Genomic DNA, 18,475 nt, shown 5'->3' on the forward strand with positions numbered 1-18,475 from the left:
GTAGATGAGAACTGGTTATAGAGAGAGAAGATGTGTCAAGCGTGGACCACATGGGTCCCCCCTCACTCCCATCCTCCATCTCCCGTCTCCCCCACCCCACGTGGGGGTGCGATTTGTACCATTCCTCTCTGCTCCATTGCTGCACTAGGAGAGTTAGAACAGCATGTGTGAGGTGATTCAGCTCTGTAGCCGTTTAGGGAAATAGCTGGCTGAAGTTTGGGAACAACCCAGACATGATGCTGAAAGTATTAATACTTGTGTTTTTTTTCTGGCACTCACATATATCATATTGTCTCTTAGGCTGTGGAAGAATGTGACCCTTCCTGTGGCCTCTTGAATGACATTGAGGAGGACAGCTCTGACAGCCGTGTTGATGAGGAGGATATATTGGGATGTCCAAACAGTCGGGACTCATTGGTCAGAGGAAGACCAGGAGCTCATAATCCCATGCCTTGCACTGGCGAGAGCATCCAAAGCCTGCCTGAAGAAAACCCGGCTCTCAGTGGCGGAGAACGGGAAGAAGAGTCAGGTGGCCCAGCTGGATGACATTGTGGACATTTCTAATGAGATCAGCCCTAGGTAGGTGTGACCTCCACTCAAAACCTCCCAGCAGCAGCATTCTGATCTCAACTTGTGCCGTCACCTGAAGGTTTTTCCCCATCTTTTTGTTTTGAAAGTTTTCAAACCTGTTCAGTTCAGTTCAGTTCAGTCGCTTAGTCGTGTCTGACTCTCCGCGACCCTGTGAATCACAGCACGCCAGGCCTCCCTGTCCATCACCAACTCCCGGAGTTCACTCAAACTCATGTCCACAGAGTCGGTGATGCCATCCAGCCATCTCATTCTCGGTCGTCCCCTTCTCCTCCCGCCCCCAACCTTTCCCAGCATCAGAGTCTTTTCCAGTGAGTCAACTCGTTGCATGAGGTGGCCAGAGTATTGCAGTTTCAGCTTTAGCATCAGTCCTTCCAATGAACACCCAGGATTGATCTCCTTTAGAATGGACTGGTTGGATCTCCTTGCAGTCCAAGGGACTCTCAAGAGTCTTCTCCAAGACCACAGTTCAAAAGCATCAATTCTTCGGCAATCAGCTTTCTTCACAGAAGGGTTAAAAAGTATTGTAGTGAGCACCTGTACTTCTGTCTAGGTTCACCTGTTGTTCGCTTTTTTTCCTGTATTGGTTTATTTCTGTGTAATTAGATGTACCTTTTTAAAAACCGAAATCGATGTGCTGTTTTTATCCCTGAAGCATTCGTGAGTAAGTTGCAGACGTAAGTGACGTTTTCCCCGAATATTTCAGCATGTATTTCCTAAGAACAAACAGTTTTAGTATTACATTTCAGAAATTTACATTGAATATGTGTTTGTGTGTGTTAGTCGCTTAGTCGTGTTCTGCTCTTTGCAACCCCATGGACTGTAGCCTGCCAGGCGCCTCTGTCCATGGAATTCTCCAGGCAAGAATACTGGAGTGGTTTGCCATTCCCTGATGATAAAGGTTATACTGAATATAATAATATTATCTAATATTCACATTTCCCAAATTGTCTCTAAAACGTCTTCTATAGCATTTTTGTTTGTTTGTTTAATTCAGTGTTCTGTCAAGGGGTCGTACTGCATTTGGTTGTCTTCTCTTTGGCATCTTGCAACTAAAGCAGTCCCTGTCCTTTTTTAGCTTTTTTTGTCATTGACATTTAAAAATTTTGTAAATTTTCTTGACATTTTTAAAGAATCCAAGTCAGTTGCATTGTAAAATATCCAGCAATCTGGATTCGTGTGGTTGTTTTCTCATAATTATATTCGGGTTAAACATTTTTGGCAAGAATATCACTTGGTTGAGTGTTTCATGCTTTTCACTGCATCACATCAGAAAGGCACATGGTATTAGTTTGTCCTCTTTTTGGTGGTACAGCACTAACTTGATTGCTTGATTAAAGTGGTGCCTCCTTTAATGGCATTCAGGGATGAACCCTGCCTATATCGGTTATTAAACTTATGGTTTCAGATCCCAAAATTTTAACTGAATTAATAATATCCCATCCTACTGGCCAAGGGAGTTCCCCCCACCCTCAACTTCTTAGTAAAACAGGGTATGTATGTGTTCCATAAATACCAGTTGAATTGGTTATTTATTGGTTGGCCAGAATAAGGAACTGATGCATTTCTGGGAATTATTTCCTCACTCGTTGCATTCTTAGTTGTATCCTGGAGACCACCTAGTTGAGCTTTGTTCCTTCTTGGTTAATGGTTATTTTTTCTTTCTCCCTTTAGTGTGGATGATTTGGCTCTGAGCATTTACCCACCTGTGTGCCCTTTGACTGTGCGAAACAATGTTAAGTACTAGCTTTGAGGGAATAGCGGCAGACCTAATTGGTAGAATTTCAGGAATCACTGGTATTTTCTTTAACTGTGGGGAATATGTTTGTTTGTTACACTTGGATGCAAGTACAATAGTAATGTCACAATGTGTTTGTGCCTGATAAATAGTTGTTGAATTTGAATTCTGATAGCAGTGAGCTCTGATAGTACTCTCTCTTCCATAACCACTTGGGTAATCGTTTAGAAAAACCCAAAGACCTTAGAGGGGCTTCCTAGGTGGTGCTAGCGGTAAAGAACGCACCTGCCAATGTGGGAGACGTAAGAGACATGGTTTGATCCCTGGGTCAGCAGGATCCTTTGGAAGAGGGCATGGCAACCCACTCCAGGATTCTTGCCTGGAGAATCCCATGGATGGAGAAGCCTGGTGGGCCACAGTCTATAGGTTCGCAAAGAGTCAGACACAGCTGAAGTGACTTAGTATGCACGCACCCAAAGACCTTAGATAACCATGCCTTGAGAGAAATTAGTACAGTGCTTTAGGATTCTTTCACCGTGAAGTTACAAGTTTCTCATTTCCAGTATTGGCCAAAATAGGTGAATAGTCTAATAGAGAATAATTTAAAATATTAGAATATGTTTAATATCTAATTCTGTATCTATTCTCTATTCTAATATCGACATATTATGTGATTTAACCATGAGTGGTCATGAAGTAGGTTAAGCTCTTTATAAAAATCTGATTTTATTGTTTTCTTTGAACTCCTAGGTCCTGTGCTAGAGTTCTGTTCTCTTATTTTGTATAAACTTTAAGTTATTATGTCTCATAGGAAAGAAAAATAAATTGTGGCTAGCTTATATTTTACCATCAGATGTATCAGTTCCAATAATATTTGGTAAATTTGTGGAAATTATTAATAGAGTCATCAAATGTATCTTCACAATGTGGAAACACCTTGGAGTAGAATTAGGATCCTTTTGGACATTAACTTTTTTTTTCCACATTCACTTTTTAAAAATTGACTTCTGAAGAAATAAACATCCTTAGTAATACGCCATGTCAGTTGCCTAAAAGCAGTTTTAAGGAATGCATGGTATGTTGGTAGGATACATACATCCTCATGTTACCCTGTTATTGGTATTCTTAAAATTTTAAGTTTTTTAAAAAATCCCAGTTGTTTCTGCTGTATATATCCTGAACTATCAGCAGTTAGGACAAATTTAGGTTATATTTTTCCTTTTTTTGTTTTCTTTAAAAAAATTTTAAATATAAAAAAGCTTATAAAGATACTCTGGCAGCAGTATTAATAAGATTTTGCTAAATAGAAAAGAGTCCATGATCTGGCCACCTAATCAACATTTTTATTTTTGACTGTTTCCTCCAAGGTTTTTTTTTTTTTTTTTAATGACTTCTTATTACTTGAGTATTAAAATATTGTAATATTTTAACTCTCCTTCCTTTTTTCTCACTTTCACTTTTAAAAAATTGACTTCTTGTCCCACCTCTGCTGATAGTTCAGGATATGTATAGCAGAAACAACTGTTTTTGTTTTTTTTAACTTACAGAATTTTAAGAATACCAGTGACAAAATAACGTGAGGATGTATGAATGCTACCAATGTGCATTCCTTAAAATTGTTTCTAGGGTAATTGACATGGCGAAATGCTAAAGATGTTTATTTCTTCAGTCCGTTTTTAAAAAGTGAATGTGAAAAAAAAAGGGGAAGAGAGCTAAAGTATTAAATATTTTAATATTCAAGTAAAATATTTTTAGCTTTACTCCCCCCCCTCCCCTTTTTCCTCCTTTCCTTTTTTTTCCCCTAAGTATCTGTTTTATTTGTTTGGCTGTGCTGAGTTTTAGCTATTCCCCGAAGTATCTTTGGTCTTTGTTGTGGCATGCAGGATCTTTTAGTTGTGGCCTGGGGGGTCTACTTCCCTGACCAGGGGTTGAACCCAGGCCCCCTGCACTGGGAGCTCAGAGACCCAGCCACTGGACCTCCAGGGAAGTCCCCTATCCTTTCCTTTTTGTGATAGGGCTCAGAGTGAGTAACTTCTCTTGTTTCTTTTTTTTTCTAGTCTGCAAAACTTGTATCCGTTTTAAAGGCGGCACTGGAAATAACAAAGTGAGTATGAAGACTTATCCCGAAATAGCTTTTTGAGAATAAGCCTGAACAGCCATTCTCAACTCCCAAACCCCCATCTCGAAGCGTCGAGAGTGAATGTGGTATTTTCTCTCAGCTTTGCTTATGGAGCAGCTGAGACCCTTGCCCTCTTTTACTGTAGTTTTCCCTGTGCCCCCTTTTGAGGATAGGTCTTTCCCTTGACAGTGTAATAAATTTAACTTCTCTTTTCCCCATTGCATTTGCAGAGCAAGTCATGTGACCCCACAGCCAGAAGATAATTGGATTCCTTTACTCATTAATGCTGTTGATCATTGCATGAACAGAATCAAAGAACTCACTCAGAATGAAGTTGAATCATGAATTTTAATCATGGTTCATTTGAACTCTCTTCTCTGTCTTACTGTTACAGCCAAGCTCTGATGTCTGCTTTGAGAATAGAGCTAGGATGCTTTCTGGATTAGAAGGGAGTATCTGTACTTACTAAAAGACACAATTACCAAAGTTTGGTGATTAGGCCAAACTGGCAATTATTTATAAACCATATGAGTATATTTTTCTGTGCTAGATACAAAAGACAATTACATGAGTTTTTGTGATTGAGTTGCCTCTCAGAGATCCCTGGGGAAGCTGCCGTATTCCCTACTCAATAAAATGTGTCATTGTCAAAGGTATATTTTAGCATGTTGCTGAATATTATTCTTACCAGCACGTTCTTTTGAATGTTCTTCCAGTTTGTTCCATTACTATATTGTTATTGAAGGGCTTCCCCAGTGGCTCAGCAGTAAAGAATCTGCCTGCAATGCAGGAGACACAGGAGACAAGGTGCACTCCCTGGGTTGGGAAGATCTACTGGAGAAGGAAATGGCAGCCCACTCCAGTATTCCTGCCTGAAAAATTCCATGGACAGAAGAGCCTCACAGCTGAGCACACAAGAGAGAGTTCTGTTGGTGTTGAGCTTGTGAAAATTATTAAGTGTGTTAGTCGCTCAGTCATGTCTGACTCTTTGTGACCCTGTAGACTGTAGCCTGCCAGGCTCCTCTGTCTTAGCGATTTTCTAGGCAAGAATACTGGAGTGATTTGCCATTTCCTTTTCCAGGGGATCTTCCCAACCCAGAGATCAAACCCGAGTCTCCTACGTCTCCTGCATTGGCAGGCAGTTTCTTTACTGCTAGTGCCACCTGGGAAGCTGGAAAATCAATGAAGTGAAACCTTATTTAAAATGGAGTCGAGAGGCCAGAAGGAGGAGCTCTCACACAGTATTACTCTAGGTATATAACAGGAAGGATTGTCAGTTATAGACAGGACTGTTGTACATTTTATCTCCTCCAGGAAATTGACCCTAGCTACGAAGCTAATGAGAACCCCTCGTCACCCTGAACTCTCGCTTTCCTCCATGAAATTTTGTTCCAAACAACTGCTCCCAACTTCCTCCCTTTGCTTCCTTCCTTTGTGGAACTTGGCTGTGGTTTTTACTGTCGCTGGCTTGACCCTAATTGCAGTTGTTTGTTGTTCCCGAATAAACCCGTTTTGCTGGTAAAATAACTGGCTGTTTCATATTTTAGGTCAACAAGCTCAGTTGTTAGGTGTGTTCACTGTATTGAACAGACTTATTTTCCTTATACATATTTATATTGTTCTCTGTTTTGTATTGCCTGTCCCCAAATGTAAGTACAAAATTTTTATAAATCAAAAAATTTTGAATGTATAAGATTATAGGGTTTATGTAGTATTAAGGGCCTCTTCAGTTAATCCTTTTGCAAAACCATCACCGGTTAATTATATTTTTGCATCAGTCTGGAAGATCACGTATTGGAAAGCAAGGTAAACCTGGAAAGTACATCTTAGAAAGCAGGGTATACAGTGCTATACCTGACTAGGCCTCATGCCTGTCCTACAGGTCTCCGCACTTCTTCTGGGCGTCCTTTGTCTTGTGTAGATGTTCTTCATCACATCAGCCCATCTGACATCCCCATGGTCTCTCTAGGTGCACTCAGCAACAGTCGCTGTCCTGTTTTTTATTCCCACCACCCCTTCTTTTTTGTTATGTTCACTAATTTGTTATTTTTAGATTCCACATGTAAGTGATATCATACAGTGTTTATCTTTCTCTGTCTGACTTATTTCACTTAGCATAGTAGCCTGCAAGACCAGCATCCGTTCTTTTGAGAGAATACTGTGTACTTGAGGCTGAAATTCTTTGGGTCAGGAGTTTTACTTTACTTTAATAAAGTGCCATTCTGTACTTGTTCACAAGTATTCCAAAGAAAAGGAACTAAAACCGAGAGTATCAAAGCAACAACATGGAAACAATGAAACAAATGTTAACTTTGTACAAAAGGAGTCCAGTTTTTTTTATAGGTCCTATTTTCTTTATACTTAATAACTGCATATTTCTCTACTGGACCAAATTCATGTTTTTAACATGACACTTAATTGTGGAATATTTACGCTTTTATAATATTCAACTCTAATAAGGACTTATCCATAGCTAAATATTGACGATCATTCTCCACTCAGGTCTTATGCTGTGTATTTTATAACTTTCTTTAGTCATCTTTGGATCTTTAAGGATAATGGTCAGGGATGGCATTGACCAGTATAATCAGGATTGTCTAAAAATCATATTTTTATTTAATATTGTCCCATTTCATCAGAAATACAAGAGTGCTTTAAATATTAGGTTATTTTCCTTACCTATAAATTAATGGTTATGAAAAACCCTGAACTCAAAAAAAATCTTAATTATCTGAATACCTTTATAAAGGCTTTTTAAAAAAATTCCTCAAGCCCAATAGTTTCTATTTTAAGACAACTAGTCTTCATAGATGCCTTGAGCTGGGGTGACAGAAATGAGTGTTTTTTCTGTTGATTTCTGAGACTATAAGTTTTTTTGAGGTGGGGAATCTGGTTTTGTTCTTGGTCCTCTCTTGCTTAACCTGAGCAGAGAATCATTTGTCTGATAAGCAAAGTTTCTCTTCCCAGCATGCTTGGTTTTAGATTGTAGATTGAGGAGGTGGTTGGGGAACGTGATGCGGGAGCTGGAAGTTTAAGCTGGAGGCTCAGGGGCTACCACCGTGACAGTTCTGAAGTTGGTTAGGTTCTGGAACATGTTGCAGTCCATTTCCACAGTGAGCCTCTGGTGCCCCACCTTCATTGGCATGAACTCGAGTTGGGTGCGCAAAGTGTTTCTGGGCTGCACCGAATTCACGCTGAAATAGAAGAAAAGAAACGTCCTAGTTCTGTCTCAGGGCCATTCCTTTGCTGGTCCCAGTGAATCTGATGCTTACCTGCTTACAGACCCTGAAGAAATAAACATGTAAGTACCCAGCTGTTAAAACAGAGGAGGTTGGAAGAGGGTGGAAGGCAGGAGCCTCCATGGTGAGCAGCTGTATGGTTGAGAAGAGAAACATCCTATTCCAAGGGCTTCCAGGTTGCATCTGTTGTTTCATCACCTGTGACTTCAGTCTGGTCCCATTCTTGGTAATAGTAGGCTTGTGAAAACTATGGTTTTAGAATCCTCGTTGCTAACTGCAGCGGGTGTAGTGGGCATGCTGAGACGTCAGGATGCCGGCAGCTGCTGTTTGGAGGCCTATCAGCAGCTTTCTTGTCTACCTGTGGACCTTCATACGGTGACTGAGCACATAGTGCAGATTTCTTTTGAGAAGCTTTATCTTAACAATCTATCTGGGAGACCACAGAAGTCTGGTTAAATGCTGGCAGTCCTTCCGTCAACTTATGGCCAAGAGTGACTGACTGAGTTTCTTGAGGCTGAGGTGGTGGCTCAACAACCACACAACCTGTCAGGGACCTCGGGGTTGTAGGAATAGGCATCGTGAACTCTAAACTGTATGTGTGTGTTTAGTGGAGGATGCTGTGGACCTGACGAGAGAAGGAGCAATGATTAACAGAGATACTTGCAACATCTAAAGCCAACAAGGTGCTAATAACCTAGATTATACAGGGTTTGTGTGTATGAATATATGTGTGTATATATATACCCACAGATCAACAAGGAAAAAAGGAACGGCAAAAAAAGTGGGCAAAGTTAAGGAACTATACAGAGGAGGAAATGGAAAAGGCTAATAAACATGAAGAGTTGCAAATTAAAACAATGATGAGATGTTATTTTATTCCTGTTAGACTGGATTAAAAGAGAAAACTGTGTATTGCCAAGAATGGAGGAATGGTAAGAATATAGAAGCTGTCAAGTACTGCTGGAGGGAACTGCAGCTATTCTACAAACCAATCTGGTAGCATGTGGTCAAACCAGGTCTTATCCCATGTCTCAGCAACTCCGTTCCTGTGTATTTACCCCCCGACACACACGTTTTCAAGCAGGTGATAAGGGAATGTGTGTACTTGCGGTGTCTGAGAGTTGGAGGCACTGTGGAGTGGTGTGGTGGGAAGCAGGGGTATACGTGACGGAGGAATTTGTAACAGAAGCAATGGACGACCTGTGGGTGAGTGAAAACCTGTTCTGAGTGAAATGAATTAGACCTGACATTTATATAGTTTAAAAATACAGGCTCGAGAAGCAACAGTACACATTGTACACATACTAAGACAAGGATCTGAGAGAATGGGAGTAGGGAATAGGAGTAAAGGGATGTGGAAATGAAATCCTGTGCTGTGTTGTCACTGGTAGAGTGCGACTCCTGCCTGTGATGTTCCCTAACCCCCTCACCTGCGCTCATCAGTAATCCTCAGGCCCTCTCTGCATGACCAGGGCCTCAGCCAGCATCAGGTGCCCAAGGGGCACAGAGCCCCCCTCTCTCCTGTACCCAGTAAACATTGGTGGCCCCAGGGTGAGAGAGGCCCTGATCTTTTAGTTCAACTCTAGCAGGTATTTGCTCTGTCCTCATGGACATAGCAAACAGAGTGTCATCAGTCTTGGGTTCCTGCCATTCTTTACTATTTGAGCCACCAGGGAAGCCCAGGTTCTTGCCTTTCTGACAGGGTGAGACACTTCTGTGGGAGGAGAAGCTTGTGGTCTCTTACCTGTAGCTCTTCTCTCTGTGAATGAGCCCCCTTCCGAAGATGGAGATCACACAGTCTTCCAAGGGAACATCGAGGGGCTTATGGATGCTGACCAAGGCCATCAGGGGCTGATGTTGCTCTGCTGTCTCTGGCATCTATGGGGGATCCCAAGAGCACAGAGCTGTAGTCACGCCTTCCCCTCCTGGCTACCGTCCTGAACCCTTTCTTGGTTATTCTCCTATCTCTACCATCCTCACCTAAACTCGACTGCTGACTTCCCTCCCCTCTACGTGGTCTTCTGAATGTCCTCTCAGCCTTGATCCATCACTGACAACACTGATGGTGCCTTTCCTTCACTTGGAAACCTTGGATGGTTTCGTATTGTCTTCAGAATTCAGCTTTGATTGGCCTTCAGAGCCCGTCACAATCTAACCCCAATCTATCCCGGGCTCATCTGTCCTACCCCTGACTCCACCCTAGCCTCTGTGGACAGTTTCCCAGCCCCAGCACAGCCCCCAGGCTCCCTTCCTTTGGGCCTCTTTCCTCAGTCTTCCATCTGCAATGGCCTTCTCCCTCCTCTGCACTGAAAGCTCTCCTATTGTTCAAAGCCTGACACAAATGCCACCTCCTCCATGAGGTGTTCCCAAACCCCCAGCCGGAAATAGGCCTCTTTACTTCACTTGTGCCAGAGTGACTTTGCTCCTCTGAAAGCTGGTACATAGACCACATGTGGTGGCACCCTTGCCCAACTGTAACCCCCTCCAGGGCAGAGACCAAGTCACATTCATTTTGGTCCGAGTACACATGTGGAAAGGGGACTGGACTAAGAGCCCTAAGCCTCTAAGACAGGCCATTTTTAAGATTTGTAGGCATGATGCTTTCCTCATCTGAATAACGGGAAGAGTTCACCTCCCAGGGCTGTTGTATTCAAAGAAGTAAAACGTGAAAATACACTGGTATTGTATAAAGTGCTAAATGACCGTAGGCTATTATCTTTGTAAGTTTGGAGGCAGCCACTGAGAAGACTCCGATTTTAGAAACCTTTACTTAAAGTGGAAAGATTTAAATCTTAGTATCATCTATAAGAAATCATCTCTTTCAAGAGAAGGAGCTCTCAACCCAGCATTTCCTGATAGTTTCTTCAGCACGGTCACCTGCTCTGAAGCTTGAGGGGCTCTGTTCTTTCTGAATAGCAGCAAACACAGCGACTTGGGGAAGGACCGGTGCCAACCTCGATGGCAAGGTGTGGTCTGCAAATGGCGATGTCTTGCTGGGCGAAGCAGGTAAGGCTGGAGTGCGTTGCCATGGCAGTGAGTCTGAGGAAGCTATTCTCTGGCAGGCTTTGTTCAAAATTGGAGTTGAACAGGGAGGTAGAGATTTTCTTAGCTGAAACACGTAACAGGGGGAGTCAGGGACCAGGAGTGCCCCGGAGACAAGCAGTGGTTTCACACATGACTCCCAGGAATCAGGGCCTCACTGACGCCAGAAAGATGCCTCATTCCTCACAGCAATTTCAGAAGGAACTCGCTCAAGAACCCACCCAAAAGGACTTGGCTGGCGGTCCAGTGGTTAGGACTCCGTGGTCCCAAGGCAGGGGGTCCAGGTTCAACCCCCAGTCAGGAAACAACAATTCCCACATTCCACCACCAAGAGCCCGCATGCTGCAACTAAGACCAGGGGCAGCCAAAATAAAACAACGAGCAACCCATCCAAGACCAGCATCAGCACCATGGGCACAACACTCCTGGCAGACCGCCTCCACAGGGCTCTGGAAAGGGCCCTGTGGACGACAAGTGGAGCCTCAGTCCCCTTGTCTAGTAGTAACACCTACCTGGCAGGGTGGCTTCTGGTTCATGAGGCAGTTGTTAAGTGCTGGCCTCAGACCTGCCACCCAGTCACGGCTGGATATACGCTTGCTTGGTCCCCTCCCCTTCTCTGCTTCTGTTCTTTCCCGTTTGCAGAGAAAAGGAAGCCAGCTTCCCTCCTCACCACTGCCTTCAGGGCGCGGCCCCGCTCTGTGCGCAGATCCTGTCCTCTGCTTTTTAGATCAGTGCTCCATCCCAACCCCACCGCTGCTTAGCTGTGTGACTGTGGGCAGTTTAGTTAACTTTCTGTGTCTTGGTCTCCTCATCTGTAAAGTGGGATGATAATGGTTCCTGCCTCATAAGGTCATTATGAGGATAAATGAGATAATGCATACAGAACACTTAACATCGTGTTTGCCGAAAATAAGTGCTCAATAAATGTGAGCTATAATTATTCTAGTTGTGTCTCATTTCCTCAGAGGTTGCACCATCGATTATAACCCATCTCTCCTGAGGCTTTGTCTTTTTCTCTCTATTAATTCTTCTTCAGCATATAAGCAGGTTCTGCTCTCTGTCATCTTAAAAGAAAGAACACCTTCCCTCTCCCGAGTGTCCCCGTCTGCCACCCAGCCTCTCTTCTTTTTCCATCCGTTCTTCCAGGAAAGACTGCGTACCTTGTCTCACCTCCTCAGCTCTCGGTCAGTTTAAGCCCCAGGATCCTACTGCTTCTCCACCGACCTCCCTGTCAGTAGAGGCTTCCCCGCCTTGACCTCTCCCAGCCCCTCCGCTGGCCGTGCTGGGCTCCCCCTCCTCCTCTCTGACTTAGTCTCCCACTCTAGGTCTCCCTGTTTGCTGCCTGCACGCTGGTGCTGCCTGGGTTTCCTCCTCACCCTCTCATTTTCTCAGCCCTTCCCCACTCGCCCCTGCCCCCATCCAGGACTTTATCCAAAATACCAGGTTTAGGTTTCCAGCTGCCTACTGTCCATCACAGCTCAGATGTCTTCTGGGATTTCAAACCCAACACGCAACAAACAGAACTCGTCATCTTTCTCCCCAAACCTGTTCTTTCCCATTGGCCCTACTTTAGAGGCTCATCCAAACTGGAAGCACCTTCTAGCCGCATACCCAAGTTCAATCTAGCCCACTTCTATAATATGACTTCATTTGAAAAGTTTTGCTAGTTTACTTTGTCCTTCGATTTTTTCAAAACCTTCCAACTTTAATCTGTGGTTGTTGGATACACATTAGATACACATTAGAATCATATGGGAAGCTTTAAAAATTCCCAATGCCAAGCCACACCCCAAGTCAATTAAAACAGACTCCGACCGAGAAACCTAAGAATCAGTATATTTAAAATTCTCCAGGTGATTCAACATACAGACAAGGCTGAGATACATGACTCTAATATGACCCCTTCCATTCCATTCTACCAAAAGTTCTTTTTCAAAAATGAATTTCTAATCCCATTGACTCCTCTGGTTAAAACCTTTTACCAGCTCCGCATTGCCCAGAGAATAAAACCCAACTCTTGAGCAGCATCTACAAGCCACTTCAAGATCTGGCCCAGTCTGGCTCTCACGCAACTCCCCCACTCCACTCCTCCCACTCTTGGAAAGGGAACAGGGTGGAAAGACTGGAGGCAGGGGGACCAGTCAGGAGGGAGCTGCAATCATGTAAACAAGCTCTATTCCACTGATTCTCTTGCCTGCACATTGTAGTCACCCAGGGACTTAACAATATTTTTGATGTTTGGGTCAAATTGTGGAGTTTCTGACTTAATTGGTCTGGGGTGCAAGGTGAGCATCAAACTTCCCCCAGTTGGTTCTTACATGCAGCAAAGTTGGAGAACTTTTCCATGAGAACTAGAGCAGAACTAGCTGCTCTAGTCCAGAGAATTTCAACCCTAGAATAACACAGGGAGCTCTGAAAAAAGTCCAGTGCCTGGATCCGGCTCCAGATCAATTACATAAGATTCTCAAGGAGGAGGAAGAACCTGGGCATATGTCCCTTCTGCCTGGAAAGCCCATGACTCACTTCTCTGTCTGACACTGCCTTACTCATCCTTCAAGACCCAGGGCAGCCTGATTTACCTGGGGGCAGCCTGCTCCTGCCTGGGAGAGATGCTAATCCACCATTGTACTGTGCTTACTTCGTCAAACACTTCTTACCCTGCTCCACAGTCTGTTGACTCAGACGACTACAATCAGAATTGTGGGTTTTGTTTTTCCTGTGTGACGCTCAGTAAATATGTAGTGAATGAGACAGAGAGCGAGCGAGCCCATCAGGAACTAGAAACCATGTCTTCAAATCTGCAGGGGTTGCTGTATGGCTGCTGCCATACAGGTGGGAGCTGGGTGTGTAGAGTGTTGGGAAGGGGCCCCAGAGCGTTACCTGAGTTGGCACTGAGTGTAAGGACAGACTTCTTCCTCCAGAGCTTGGCAGCAAGGACGCCATTGTAGTACACTGCCTGCAGCCCAACTGCCAGCTACACTTCCTTCTCCTGGTCCCTGGGCTTTAACAAGTTCACAGAGAACTCTACATTCTTTCCCAGGGCTAGGGAACTCGGTGCTTTCAAAAAGAGATGTAGAGGATCATCAGTCTCACAACAAGGAGGATAGATGGCACCATCTTTCTTGTGTTTCATTACGTATTTCTGGACTTCCTCCAGCACCACTTTTTCTTGAGAAGATCCTGAAGAATGGAATAAACAAAGCAGGCCTCTTACCCAGCAGGTATAGACTCTTCTAATAAAAGCTCAGGATTAAGGTTCATTGACCCACTACTGCTCAAATTGCCCAAGGCCACAAGAGCCTTGCAAACCTCTTGCGCCACGTGTAGTTAAAAGAAAGGTTTGTGTTAGACAAACTCACCACAGATACAGTGTGTCTCTTCCAAGTCACTCAGGGGTCAAGTTCTTCAAGTACTGTGAATTTGCCCCTTGAACGGTGGGAAAGCTAGTTTTTGCCCAAGTTGCAGGAACTTGTATTTTCCTAAGTGAGGGAGTTTGGACTTATTCCAAGGGAAATGGAGGCCATGGAATATTCTGGAGCAGGAATATTCTGTCACATAAACATATCTGTGTCCTGGGAAGCTCACTCTGGAAACTGTAAGTTAGAGATGGAATAATGATGGGGAAACTGGAGGCAGGGGTCCAGTTAGGAGGCTACTATAATCCTCTAGAAAAGAGATGATGAGGCCCTGAGTGACCTGCAGGCAACGGGGAAGGAGATGAGGAGATGGGGGTGAGGGTGCCATTGGGCGGCTCAAGAACAGTGCAGGCCTTCTTGTTTGGACAAATGGGAGGACAGGGCCGCGGGGCACTCTAATAACTAATATGGAGGGGAATCCACAGGGAGGGTGGGGAGTGTTGGAATACAGCAGGAGACAGAGAATATTTCCTGGCAGCTGGGCTTGGTTTTTCTTTTGTCTTTGGCCATGCCACATGTGACATATGGGATCTTAGCTTCCCAACCAGGGATTAACCCCCTGCAGTAGAAGTGCAGAGTCTTAACCACTGGACCACCAGGGAAGTCACCTGGGCTTGGTATTAAGTATTCTGTTCTATAGCAGTAGTTCTCAGCTGGGGACAATTTTGCCCCCAGGGGACATTTGGAAATGTCAGGAGACATTTCTGGTTGTCACAACTGGTGGTGCTGGTTGAGGAGGGGCTGGCATCTAGAGGAGAGAGACCAGGAAGGCTTCTGAATGTCCCAGGTCGCACAGCCTCCCAGAGAGCAAAGATATCTGGTCCAAAATGTGAGTAAAGTCAAACAAGGTTGAGCAGTCCTGTTTTATGTGATGGGGAGCGGACAGCACGTCTCCCTGACCTGCATGTGTCTGGCCCATTCCTTTCCCTCTGTTGCTGTTTGGGGCCCTCTTCCACCTGGTGCGTGCATACTAAATTGCTTCAGTCGTCTCCAACCCTTTGCAATCCCACAGACTGCATCCGTTCAGTCTGTCCAAGGGATTTTTCTGGGCAAGAAAACGAGTGGGTTGCCATTTCCTACTCCAGGGGATCTTCCCGACCCAGGGATCGAACTGGCATCTCCTGCATTGGTGGGCAGATTCTTTACCTCTGAGCCACCTGAGAGGACCCCCACTGCCTGGTACCTTCAGGATACTTGTAGTTCTGTGTGATGTCCTCACGGCGGTCACCGTCCACATTCTCGGTGCTATTATTGCCAAAATCCTTAGGGTTGCAGTCAGTCAACTCCAGGGTCCCGTCCTCACGGCACCTCCAGACCACACATGAGGCATTTATGGAGGCAAAAATGTCTGCTGCTGCAGGCTCAGCTGCACTATCCCCTCCTTGACCGCTCTGACTGGGACCAGATCACAGGCCTCCAGGACTGAGGGAGAGAAACGTCAGTGAGTGAGAGGAACCACAGCCAGACCTTGGCTTCGGTCAGAGCAGCCAAACCTCTGTCCCCATCCTAACGCCCTGTTGCCCCTCTGCTGGAATCAAGGTCAGAGGTGGGCACTAGGCAGGGTTTCTGAGGGCACAGAGGAGGTGAGGCTCACTTGTAGTGACAAAGCTTTTTGGTCATGGTCTATGGCAGGCGCCCTCTCAGAAGCTGGACGAGACCTCAGAGTTACAGAGGACATGGGAGCTCCTAAGCCAGCTTGAGCGCAGACATGACAGGAGCAGGCTGCCTTTGTTGAGCACTTCCTGCGTGCCTGGCTCTGTGACTGTTCTGTTCCTGGGGGGCCTTGGGCCGGCATCCCACTGCTCACCATCAGTCCTGCCACCCCTTCTGTTTTAGGGGCTGCAGACCCACTATGGAACACCTGCTGCCCCTGCTTCCTCTCCAAGGGACTCCCTGTACTCTTGCAGCGCTGTGTAACCCAGGGGTCCTAGGCCCACCCCAGGCTTTACCTTCACCTCCTTTAAGAGCACTTGGGTATAGAATCTGCCATCCGTCATAACCCTCAGGCAGAGCAGGCCGGGCCATCCAGCACTCCGTGGAAGTCTGGAAGATCCTGAAGCAAAGGGAACAATACAAGTTGCGGGGGGGGGGGGGGGGGGAGTCCGGAAGCAGCCCTGGAGATGACAGAGCTGATACTGAGTGGCTGGGAGGACACTGCGGACGAGTGGTTCCAACACTCCCAGGAAGGGGCGTGCATCTCACATTCACCCTGACCTTCGGAATCCTGCCTTCCAGAATCCGGAAGGCCTATTCAAAGCAGGGCTGCTTGGGGCGGGGAGTTCCCGTGGATGAGAGCCTGCGGGTTTGGAGCCCTTTCAGGTCTGGGACGTCAGGCATCCCCTTTGGGCTTCTCACCAGGCTCTGCCTCTGTTGCCTTCTCCATTCCGCCGCCTCTCCTCGTTGTAGTACTCGTCTACCAGCAGGCCCCCGCCGGTGCCCTGGGCGGAGGTGAAGGCGGTCACGACACGGGCAGGGATTCCCAGGCCTCGCAGCACTGCGGGCAAGCGGGCAGAGGGTCAGGGCACCAGAGAGGCCTGGGACGCGGGGGATGGGGTCTATGGCTAGCGTTCTCAGTGTCTCCTCTGGACACCGGGCACTTTCATGGTCCTAAATGCCAGGTGACATTGTGGAAAGAAGGGGCACGGGAGCTGACACCCGCCCGACCTAGGCTACGTGCAGGCCAAGTAATGAGAAACAGACAAGATACACAGCAGGTGGAGTGGACAGCGGGGGGCTTCAACAGAGCGCTGGGACTGGCTTTTCCGGGGCAGAGGCAGGCAGGAGCTTTGGGGAGTTTGGGAGCAGAGCTCGCCAGATGGGCCCAGCTTTGCTGAATCTGGGAAAAGGAGCAGAAGTTGGTTGGGAGGAGTGGCTGGGGAAAAGCCGTCTTGGCCAGATGGCGCATGGGAAGCAGGCACAGGTGTGGTGGAGGTGGGGGATGCTGCGGAGTGGAGGCAGTGGCTGCTTTTGGAGATGTCACGGGGCAGGGGGGACCGGGCAATGCAAGAAGCAAGGCAGACACTCTGTGCGGTAGCCAAGGTGACTTGCCTGGGTGTGGCAGGCAAGTCTGCTCTGTACCTGTGCAAGCAGCAGCTGCCAACACCCAGGCCTGACCCTCGTACATGGGCCTCCCATGACCAGTGACCCTCTGTCGCAGGATGGGCGCACTGTCCCGGCGCTTGTTCAGCAAGGCCCTTTCCTCCATAGTCTGGATCTTCGCAGTGAGCAGGACGAACTTCTCCTTAAGAACGTGCAGCTGTTTGGGGAAATGTGTGGATGTTTATGGGGGTGAGTAGGGAGGGCTCCGGCTTCTCAGGTGGCGCTAATGGTAAAGATCCCGCCTGCCAATGCAGGAGTTGAAAGAAACATGTGTTCAATCCCCGGGTGGGGAAGATCCCCTTGAGGAGGGCATGGAAACCCACTCCAGTATTGCCTGGAGAATCCCACGGACAGAGGAGCTTGGTGGGCTATAGGGTCGCAAAGAACCGGACACAACTGAAGTGACTTAGTACGCCCGTAGCAAGGGCTCATCAAAGTTCTCCAGGCATGGTGAACAGATCACCTGTATGGAAATCACCTGGAACTTGTTAAACCTGCATGTTCCTGGGCTCCACCCTCACCCACTGGGATGGTGTCTGGGAAACATTTGTAACAAGTCCTTCAGAAGCAGGGGTTCGTGAGCCATGAAAATGAAAGTGTTAGTCGCTCAGTCGTGTCCGATTCTTGTGACCCCATGGACTGTAGCCCCCCAGGCTCCTTTGTCCATGGGATTCTGCAGGCAAGAATACTGGAGTGGGTTGTCATTCCCTTCTCCAGGGGATCTTCCTGACCCAGGGGTTGAAACCTGGATCGAACCCAGGTCTCCCGCATTGCAGGCAGATTCTTTACTCTGTGAGCCCCCAGGGAAGCCCATAGTGGCAAATGAAACTCAGGACACGAGAGCAGCAGGAGGGCTGCCCCTCGCTGGAGGCTTTCACTGTTCCTTGGTCTGCCTGGCCCTGATTCTTCGAGTGTTTGCACCTGGGGCCTTGAGGCCCACGTTTCCTCCTCCTCGCAGGCTAGCGCTGTCCCTCACCACCTCCTCAGAGGAGAGGGTTGAGCCACATGAGGAAAGAGAGAACACATTACTCCTGTGAGAGAACTTTTGAAGGACAATAGGAAAGGACCAGGCCACCTTCATGGGAATAATTTAGAAATGAAAACAAGTTCCTTTGACTGCCTTATCCCCAAACCACAGGTAAGATGGAACTGACCCCCTTCTTCCCAGGGACCTAAGCTACCTGCCAGGGCTGGGGGTGAGGAGGCAGGGAGAGGGAGGTCTCAAGGAAACCCA

General features: G+C 46.5%; 2 protein-coding genes and 1 pseudogene across 2 annotated transcripts in view; 1 reads left to right on the top strand and 2 right to left on the bottom strand.

Moving 5' to 3' along the window:
* The window catches only part of LOC129562352 (uncharacterized), a 10,816-nt gene extending 5,715 nt beyond the window's left edge, over window positions 1-5,101 (top strand). Inside the window, exons 4-6 of the mRNA XM_088840236.1 lie at window positions 301-579; window positions 4,384-4,430; window positions 4,676-5,101. Of these exons, the coding sequence (XP_088696362.1) occupies window positions 301-546 (246 nt within the window). The 3' untranslated portion in view covers window positions 547-579; window positions 4,384-4,430; window positions 4,676-5,101. The remainder of the gene's footprint in view (window positions 1-300; window positions 580-4,383; window positions 4,431-4,675) is intronic.
* Window positions 5,102-8,231: 3,130 nt separating this feature from the next.
* LOC148776801 (protein 4.2-like) lies at window positions 8,232-10,782 on the bottom strand. The gene is made up of 3 exons (XM_088840123.1): window positions 10,639-10,782; window positions 9,429-9,562; window positions 8,232-8,309 (listed from the first exon to the last, which is right to left on the bottom strand). The coding sequence occupies exons 1-3, from the start codon at window positions 10,711-10,713 to the stop codon at window positions 8,270-8,272; spliced, it is 249 nt and encodes an 82-aa protein (XP_088696249.1). The 5' UTR covers window positions 10,714-10,782; the 3' UTR covers window positions 8,232-8,269.
* Window positions 10,783-13,496: 2,714 nt separating this feature from the next.
* On the bottom strand, window positions 13,497-17,514 carry LOC148776802 (protein 4.2-like; annotated as a pseudogene).
* Window positions 17,515-18,475: the final 961 nt, after the last annotated feature.

This window comes from Moschus berezovskii, chromosome 9 (assembly GCF_049115385.1).
Source record: "Moschus berezovskii isolate FMDL1 chromosome 9, NW_MosBer_1.0, whole genome shotgun sequence".
Taxonomy (NCBI): Eukaryota; Metazoa; Chordata; class Mammalia; order Artiodactyla; family Moschidae; genus Moschus; species Moschus berezovskii.

Coding starts and splice junctions, on each gene's coding strand:
- LOC148776801 (XM_088840123.1), bottom strand. CDS start 10,713: ATGGCAACGCACTCCAGCCTTACCTGCTTCGCCCAGCAAGACATCGCC. Junction 9,563..10,638: donor GACCACACCTTGCCATCGAG/GTTGGCACCGGT, acceptor GATCCCCCATAG/ATGCCAGAGACAGCAGAGCA. Junction 8,310..9,428: donor CACAGAGAGAAGAGCTACAG/GTAAGAGACCAC, acceptor TTCTCTCGTCAG/GTCCACAGCATCCTCCACTA.